The 8,930-nt window shown below is 36.7% G+C and overlaps 1 protein-coding gene across 1 annotated transcript; it reads right to left on the minus strand.

The window, feature by feature from the left end:
- On the minus strand, positions 182–8,198 carry LOC18603260 (phosphate transporter PHO1). Its single transcript, XM_018118842.1, has 15 exons — positions 7,860–8,198; positions 6,814–6,903; positions 6,502–6,721; positions 4,804–5,146; positions 4,062–4,110; positions 3,721–3,792; positions 3,260–3,389; positions 2,594–2,714; positions 2,101–2,350; positions 1,908–2,012; positions 1,754–1,798; positions 1,469–1,621; positions 1,043–1,321; positions 813–949; positions 182–729 (listed from the first exon to the last, which is right to left on the minus strand). The coding sequence occupies exons 1-15, from the start codon at positions 8,097–8,099 to the stop codon at positions 639–641; spliced, it is 2,325 nt and encodes a 774-aa protein (XP_017974331.1). The 5' UTR covers positions 8,100–8,198; the 3' UTR covers positions 182–638.

The raw sequence follows: 8,930 nt of genomic DNA on the forward strand, positions 1-8,930 counted from the left end.
GGGATAAGGACAGCTCAAGGTGGGTATTAATTACCTTACTCTTTCAATACCCTGATGTTTACAACATAGAAACAACTATGCATGAAACTGCTCTTACTACTGCATATTTTTGTGCATTCATTAAGGAATGAGATAATAATTTGATTAACAATAATTTGGAAAGCTGTACAAATTGGTTCAATTAGAAAATTTATGGTGCTTGATGTTGGATTGGAGCACTTGCTTCATACATCAATCGTTCCCATCATTATACAGACTGACTAATATACATTTCAAGCTTCAAAACACATATTAAAAGTTCATTCTTCATTATCCAACAGAGAATAGAGGGAAAAAAATGCCTTTGGCTATTCACTAAGAGATCAGATTGATTCAGATATCAGCAAATCCAAGTTAGAATACCATATTCAAAGTGGATAAGATTAATTTCCATTTGATGCTGGTTTTCTTTCACTTGGAGCTCTACGATTTGCATTGGATTTGTGCTTGATGGTTGATGATGAGGGAGGAGATCTTCCACACTGTTTAAACAGAATGTGGATCCCTGGAATCTTTAGTATATGGTGACACGAACTGCCGAAGGTATCAGTTGCCCTCTGTGTCAGCTTGTCAGGGACTTCCTCAATTTAACGATCTGATCAGCCGTCAGAGTCTGTCTCACGGAATGGCAATGGAACAGCCTTTACTGCCCGGTACTTGCCAACATTGTTTAGATGTTCATTCTCCAACCTGATCAGTAACAGTTTCTCAAGTATTAGAAGACTTCATTTAAGAACATATAGCTTGTTTTTGAAAGTGGGATAGAAAATTACCTGTAAAAATTCCAATGCCCTCGTCGGATGACCTCTAGGGAAGCCAAGAAGAAGTCTAGCAAATGTGTCTGAACTGGATTGATGCGAAACCGCATGATGCTCTCTACCCAAGCAATTCTTAGAACAACATTCAAGGCCTACAATAAAAGATTTGTGTTATTAAGAACTTTTATGGAAAAAGATATTCTGGAAAAGTGGTACTAAAATTGACTCGGTAAGGGATAACTCACAATGGACAGGTAGTAAACGCTCTTGTTCTTTAGAATTAGTTCATCTCTAAGCCAAGGGTTTTTGGACTTAGGATTAAGTAGCCCCCAATCCTTAACGAAATCCCAATATAATTGGTAAACTGTGGCCACAACTTGAGTCACCAAGACTAGAGCAAACCAGAAGTGGTTGCTCTGTGTAGCATATGTTAGCCTGGCACCAGCTGCCACCATGGCCGAAACATACTTCCCCATGTTAGCCAAGTGGTCCAGGTCATATTCGTCAAACCATCTTCTTGCACACTTGAAAGTAAATTGGAAAAAAGGGTGTTAGTTGGGCAAGAATAATTGAAAAAACTAAGAAACTGATGCAATGCAATGTGTTGCCTGCTAGTTGTGCAACTCCATGGAAATCAACAAATAAATGCGAGGGGTTCCTTGAAGTCTTACCTGCATGGCACGCCAATAATATGGCAAAAACGAGATGACATAAGCAAGCTGTCTGTACATCTTTCCGTTTTTGCATGTTGCATATTGGTGGGTTTTGATACTTCCGGCAAGAAAATAGCAGGCTGTTGATTCCAAGTGTCTTAGCAGTGGAATCTGTAATACAAAAGAGATAATGTTTGATGATGAAATGTAATTGGTTAGAAGAGAAAATGAAACTGATAATTCTGTAATGACTGCTAAATCTGTTCTGTCTTAGTGTAAATTGATTGCCATCAAAATAGTTACCTGACTAGTAAGTTGGTCAGCCATGAAAAAGTCCACCATCAAGACCTGAATCCGTGTAAAATAAGCCAAAGCAACAAAATGCTCAGTTGCAGTTTCTGAAACTTCATGCAAATTAAACCAATTCTAATGGCTATAAGTATGCAATTATATGTACCTTATAAAATGGAGAGCATATTATGTTACGTATTATACGAAGGAAGCAGTAGCGAGTTGGCTTATAGAAGATGTCAAATGGGCATACCAGGAGGGCAACGAAAATCTGAAAATCAGTAAAAAGTCATGCTTCAGTTTTCTTAACAAAATAATTATGAGCATGGAAAAGCCAGTGGGGTTGCAGTTTAACCAACCAGGAGGAGAATTCCAGGAATAGTGTCAACATGAGTTGGAGAAAAGCCACCGGCCCTTAATAGGAGGTGGATGACCATAGCCCCAACCACAGAAGTCATGAAAGTGGTACAAATGAGGAATGCATCTCTATATTTAAGGGCTGTGCTTGGTGCAAACTCAAAAATGAAGTTGTAGTTTATTCTTGTGTTCTTCCACATGAACAAGTTGCACCCATAACAAAACAAGTGCAAGCTTAACAATGCAAATACACTGCACAAAAGTGAAAATTTCCAATTAATAACTACAACCAATCTTGATATCCCATAACTAATAATAGTAAAATCAGACTTGATATTCATTTCAGTAGGCTTGGCTCTAGGGTCTGTTCTGTTGCACAACCCCTTTGTACATTTAATTTCTGGTTAATCAATTGATTATATACATGTGGTAATTGAAACTACATGAAAAGTTAAAATGGTAAAAATTATAGAGAGGCAAATGTAATAAGAGCACCTGAAAACAGGGTAGACAGTTTCCATGTAAGCTGTCCCTGTGCTCGGTGAGAATATACCAGACAAGTGTGCCAATATTATATACACACTGAACAGTGACACAAAACAACCTGTAAACAATCCTGCAACACACAAAAGTAAAAAAGGAGGAAATTCAGTGAACCAGTGACCAAATAAAAATTTCTTGAATGTCAGCCTCACTGCTTTTTGGGCCCCAGGCGCCTGTTATATTATTGATAAATCATATTACCGACCATCATTTAGTTCCATTTAAAGGTTCTGAGACTGACAATTTTGTGTTTGATAGAGGATTAAAGTAATGGTTATCTTGGCCTGTTGGCCAACTGACTAATCACATCATTCAAGCTGAATTTTACAGTATAAAGTGATGATGTTATTGTCATTAGGAAAAAAAAGCAATGATGCTCTTCATAGAATGTCAGTATTATAATTTATCAGTCATTGGACCGAAATGACAGTGCTTATAGACTTTGTCACCTGGAGTATTTTGCAGCTCATTGTTTCTTTTCTGCAAACAGTATAAATAAAATGTTTAAGTGCATTAAGGCACTTCACAACCAACTAAGCATAAATATGATTATTAAATTGGAAAATGCAGTGGTAAACCCATTTTTCCGATTTCATGGAGAGAGAAAAGAGAAGTTACCAACAAAAAAGGTGACCATGTGAGAATCTTTCTGCTGCTGTGGTTTCAAGAACTTCATTGCCTTTTTCCTGTCATTGCTGGCGAAGTGCTTTGTGAATATGGACTCCACTTCATCCATTAGTCTAACAACCTTACCACACCAAATATAAATTCATGATTATGACTTTTAGAGACCATATACATATATCTGATCCCATTCTCCAATAATCTCACAAAAAGGTAAGAAATAGCAGTAAATGAGACTTCAATATCATTATCATAAGTAAAGTTACTCACTAAATTAATAAAGCAATAATACGAGTGGTCTGATTACACAATCCATGGTCCAAACTTTTTTCTGCTCAAAATATTAGGTAGTGGAAAAGGACGCTTTTTTATGTTATGCACATTACCATATTATGACCAAGCGATTGTTTTTTATTCATTCAATTGTCGTACTAAAGAAGGCATCTCCATCTTACCTTATCAGAGCTAATGAAATGGGATCTCTTCACTGCTTTCAAATAACTTGCTGATGCTTGTTGGTTTGATACCTGTTCACATGAGAAATACACCATTTCACTTTCCTAGCTAACAGCACCAACTAAAGTACCTGCTATAGATGTTGGTGGGATCAGAGGATTAATGCAGCATTAAGTTAATTATAGTTACCATAAGGTCGGTTTTCAACAATATGTCCATTAATTTATCTTGAATTCTCAAAAAGTTCATGTTATAGAATGAACTTATATTGCTCATCAGAAGAATGAATTCCTTAATATATGAAATCACGGGTAATAAGGCAGATAGGTTACCACTTTACCTTGTCAAACTTCTTGAGTATCTTAGTGAAAGCCACCACATTCAGTGAGCTGCCAAAAATGGTTCATTTATGTTAGAATCTGATCAACACAGAACCATCATCTTTCTGGCAACTATTAAAAAGGCCCCACAACCTATACCAAATTCACTAATCAAAATTTTCTTGTCTGAGTTCCTCCTTATGGTTTAAATGTTGGGATTTTCATACCAAAGAAAGCACTTACATTGGACCGTCTAGCCGACCTTTGTCAAATGGCTCAGAAAATTTTAGATATTGAAATCTCAGTTAGACCATACAGGCCTTTGCGTGCATGACCTTTTAACAGTCGACAAGTTGTGGTGCATGAAAAAAATTTGGACTACATTTCAGAGAAACAGCCAAGTTCTAGCCATCACTATCACCAAGCTGTACTTGTCAAAGCAAAAAAGAAGCCTTACGTGTGTTAAGTTAATTGCCATGCAGCTCTACCCTTCTACCTTTTCTTTCTTTTTCAGTTATGACAGCTGACAAAACCCATTCAATTTGAAGTTTTGGACTAATCCCTTGTTACCAATCAATTCTCAAGTTATAAAGTTATGTTCTATCTTGGCCAAGGCTCTTATTTTTTAAAAAAATTTGTATTCAACACATATTTAATATATATAATTAAATATATTTGTGTCGTATACGTGTTCATACAACACTGATACGAATCCAAGTAACATAAATTAAGGAGCACGTATATATAACATATAGTGAAAACCTGTAAGTTTTGAGCAGACCAAGGCCCCTGTAGAGCTCCACAAATGCACTCCTAATCATCTTTTCAGCGCATTGGATCTTCTTCCTATTAATGAAATCTGTTGGACCTTCTTTCTTGGGGTTGTTGACTAAATCTTCCCAGAGCATGGATGTAACAGCTGTGATGGTGCGAGTCGGTGTGGTGGCTGGGATGTCAATCCTCATGGCCATCTTTGGCATCCCTTTCTTTGTCTTGGCCCTCGTTGCTGAATTGATGAAATTCACACCATTCCTCTCCAACGCTGCGATCACCTCATCTGTTTGCGAGGTTTCTGTTGAACTATCATTCAATTCTGCGGGGCTCTCTGCATTAATTTACCCTAATTAGAACATGCATGAAGATCATATTAAGCAAAAAAATTGCTGATTTACAGAAGCTATGAGCTAAATATATTCTTCTTTCTTTTAGTGTATGATTGGTATTCCATATATGTTTCTCCAAAAGCGACCAATCAGAGAAAAAGGGTTCTTCTTAAGAATATGAATTTTGTACGAAACTTAGTCTATCAGATAGGCAGTTGTATTATTGAGACCAAAAACCTTTATCGTCTCATAGACAGCATGAACATTGCTGTATGCCAAGGATTTTTCAACTTTTTTTCATTTCCCTTTTATGCTAATCTTTTTTGCATACACTATTTATAGGTCCCACTGCTTTCTATTTTGTTTTGTTTGGCTAGAGTTAATTAATGTAAGATTCAGGGCTTGCTTAAAGCAAGGCAGGCACATGACAAGTTGATTCACAATTTATTTACAATTAGCCTCATGCCACTTCAGTATATGACTTAACTTAAACTCGTTATGCAAATACTTGAGTTAAATTCGAGCAATTATATGTTATATTTAACTCGATACAGAATTAAAATTTTGTACATGACCTGTGAGGGTATAATCCACAACGAAATCAGATCTTAGGAAATGAGACATGAATTAATAGATATATCTTTTTCGTGGCCAAAGTTGAAGAAGTTCAGGTGAGATAGGCAAAAAATAAGATACGCAACAAAGCAGACAATTGGAGACAATCAGACAAATTTTCCCAGCATTCCCATTACTGAGTTCTGGAAATAATTTCTGTGGACCATCGCCCATAAATTTAGCAGAAAAGCAATATTTATTGCTTCAGTTTGTCCATATCTCTCACACATTGGACAAGTTGGTTTACCTACTTGGACCCCCTGGAAAAAGTTTTCCATGCATTTCCAATGATCTTCTGACATGGACTGCTGCATATCCACCGCAGTCAAAAATCGTAAGATCAAGTTCCCAATTGGGACCAAACAATGATTCTGCTATTAAATTTCTCTTCGTTTTATAATTTCTAGACTTTTGATGATTAATGTTGGGGAAATTCGTTACAATTCATCAGCTTTCCTACTTTTTTTTTCTTCAGGTTTATGTTATAAAATTGAGCTAGGCAGTTGACAATGGACTTGCCAATTTGCCAGAACCAACCAAGCTCCAAACTAGTGCAAGAAGCAACCATATCATGCCACGTTAGATCAATGTTCTATAAACAAAATAATATTATTATATTGCCCTGGAGCTCACAAAATTGAAAACGACTTGTTAACATAAAAGCAGGTTAGCAAGGGAAGTCCAGTCCAAGTTCACATTTCGGAGATATCAGGAAAGCAAAACAAACAAACCAATCTCTGACCTGAGAAATCAGAATTGCGGGGAGAAGATGACCATGAACGTGGAATGATCCCTGCATTCGGCTTCCGCCGGCGGTCGGTGAGGATCTGCTTGAGGTCTAGCAGGATTTGAAGTTGCTTGTTGAGAATCTCTCCTCTCTCAAGAAACTCACTCTCTTTAGCCTTGTAAAATTGGTTCACCTTGTTTAACTCTTCGTCCAAGCTTTCGAAAAATTCCTTCACCTGGAAAACCAAACCAAACTAAAAATAAAAAAATGGGGTCTCCATTTCATTCCAAGTTTTACTGTTTTGTTTGCATAGAGAATTGTAAATACCTCATCTTCTTCAGAAAACAATTGGACAAGCTCAGTTTGATAGAGTACTTCTTCTTCATCAGAACCATCCTCCATGGTTTTACTCCTTACCTACACCGTGAAACTAAAAATCAGAAGAGATATTAATTCAACAACCTTCCCTCATATTTGGTGTCTTTTTCACTGATTTTTTGGGTATAAGTTGTTGGTTTTGTTCCTCTTGTTCACGATAGATTCGTGACATTAGCACCTGCAACCGTTTCGTATTTGGTTTCGTGACAAAATGAGAAACTCCCAACAACAAAAAATATAAAGTACCCCATAAATCATGAACAACAACACTGTACTCCACTGTATCTTCACGCATACAGCCAACATTATACTAAAAATATCCAAGAATGTAGAGAGCAAGAGTTTTCCAATAAAGAAAAAAGGCATGCTTTCCAAGAAATTAAGAGGTGACAAAGTTTGCTAAAAACGACAAAAATTATAACAATTCAATCAACCATCGTCTAGTATAAGTTAACTATAAAGTTGATTAAATCATGTACACAAAGAGGCAAACGGTACAAAAGGGTTGCAGTAACTTTGCTTTTATTTATCAACTTTTGATCACGTGGGGCGTTGACATGGGACCCATTGATCGGACGGTGAGAAATGGAGCAAAAGAGATCGTTTTCATCTGAATAGGAGAGAAAAAACAAACCTCACCTGAGATTTTGTGAAGGAAAAAGCAAATAAGAATATGGTACGTGGGCAACAAGAGTAAAAGACTAGAAAGGACGAGGAACGAAGTTCAAGGATAACAGCGGAAAGCAGAAGAAGAGAGAAAATCGGAGAATCAGTTTAGAAACTAGGCCCTCCCCCCAGAAAACAGTAAGTATTGGAAAGCCCGAAAATGACTTCACCATCCTTTCAACACTAGATAAAAATTCACAACTTTATGTCAAAATCATTGAAGAAATGCAAACATGATTAGTACCCATTTGCCCAAACACCCTAAAAGGTGCAACAAACATGAGAAGAAGGAAAGTTTGATTGATGTTTTCTGTCATAGTTGTGCTTACCTGAATGATCTCAGTATTGTTATTGGAGCTGACGAACTTGGTTGAGAGTTTCATGGCGATGAAACGAATGGGGTCGAAAATGGACCGGCCAAAGTCATGGCTTAGGTCAGGTGGAGGTTGTCTTTTTTTTCTAGAGAGCTTGATCTTCTTTATGTGTTTCTTGAGTTGCCTGTAGTTAACAAAGGCATCTTTCCATTCTGGTATTAGTTGAGCTTCAAGCTCCTTTGAGAACTTCACCATTGTTTTTCTTCTTCCTCTTCTCTTATTGAATTTTCTTCTTCTTTCTATGAGGAGAAAAACAAGAGTTGATGGAGGTGGGGAGTGGGAGAAAGAAAAGGAAACGAGAGAGAGAGCTTAGCGGGGTTTGAGAGGGATTAGTGAGGTTTATATATAGAGAAAAAGAGAGAGAAAAAGAGAAAGAAAGAGAGAGAGACGTGTGGAGAAGGGGAGAGTTTGCTTGTTGTTAATGGAAATTAAAATCCTTTTTCTTACATAATATTTACACTATCACAAAAAGGGAGAAAAAATAAAAGGAGATAGAACTAATAATAGAAACATATAATTGAAAATTTGGGCTTATAGAGTTATCTTTTAGTGGATAGCTGGTTTTATGGGGTTATATCTTGAATGTTAATGTAATTGTTTGAAAACCTGTGAACATAAGCAGGAAAAAGCAAGGAAGAAAGAAACTCCACCACCCCCACAAAGTTTACAGAGAGAAATAGGTTTTCTAGTCTCAAAAAGTAAAAGGAAAATTTCGGCACATTAAACACATATAAGAAAAAAGAAAAAGATTTTGTGGAGCACATTGTTGGTTGAAGAATTTAATAATGGACAGTGTTGAGATTGGGTAAAATCTCAGAATTACAATGGACATAGGTCAACATTGATGCCACTGGCCATCTAGCTGCCACTAAGTTTTGTTCCCGTCATTCAAAACCTTTTTTATAGTCTCGACACACAATATTGTAATTTGCACAATTATATAATCTATATTTTATTTTAACATAATGTGGAATGCAAGAGAAAGAACCGCACACTTTGATAGCCCGCCCGTCAGATGATCACACA

Source organism: Theobroma cacao, chromosome 4 (genome assembly GCF_000208745.1).
Source record: "Theobroma cacao cultivar B97-61/B2 chromosome 4, Criollo_cocoa_genome_V2, whole genome shotgun sequence".
Lineage (NCBI taxonomy): Eukaryota > Viridiplantae > Streptophyta > Magnoliopsida > Malvales > Malvaceae > Theobroma > Theobroma cacao.

Coding starts and splice junctions, on each gene's coding strand:
- LOC18603260 (XM_018118842.1), bottom strand. CDS start 8,099: ATGGTGAAGTTCTCAAAGGAGCTTGAAGCTCAACTAATACCAGAATGG. Junction 1,322..1,468: donor ATTATTGGCGTGCCATGCAG/GTAAGACTTCAA, acceptor TTTACTTTCAAG/TGTGCAAGAAGATGGTTTGA. Junction 730..812: donor GGGCATTGGAATTTTTACAG/GTAATTTTCTAT, acceptor GTTACTGATCAG/GTTGGAGAATGAACATCTAA.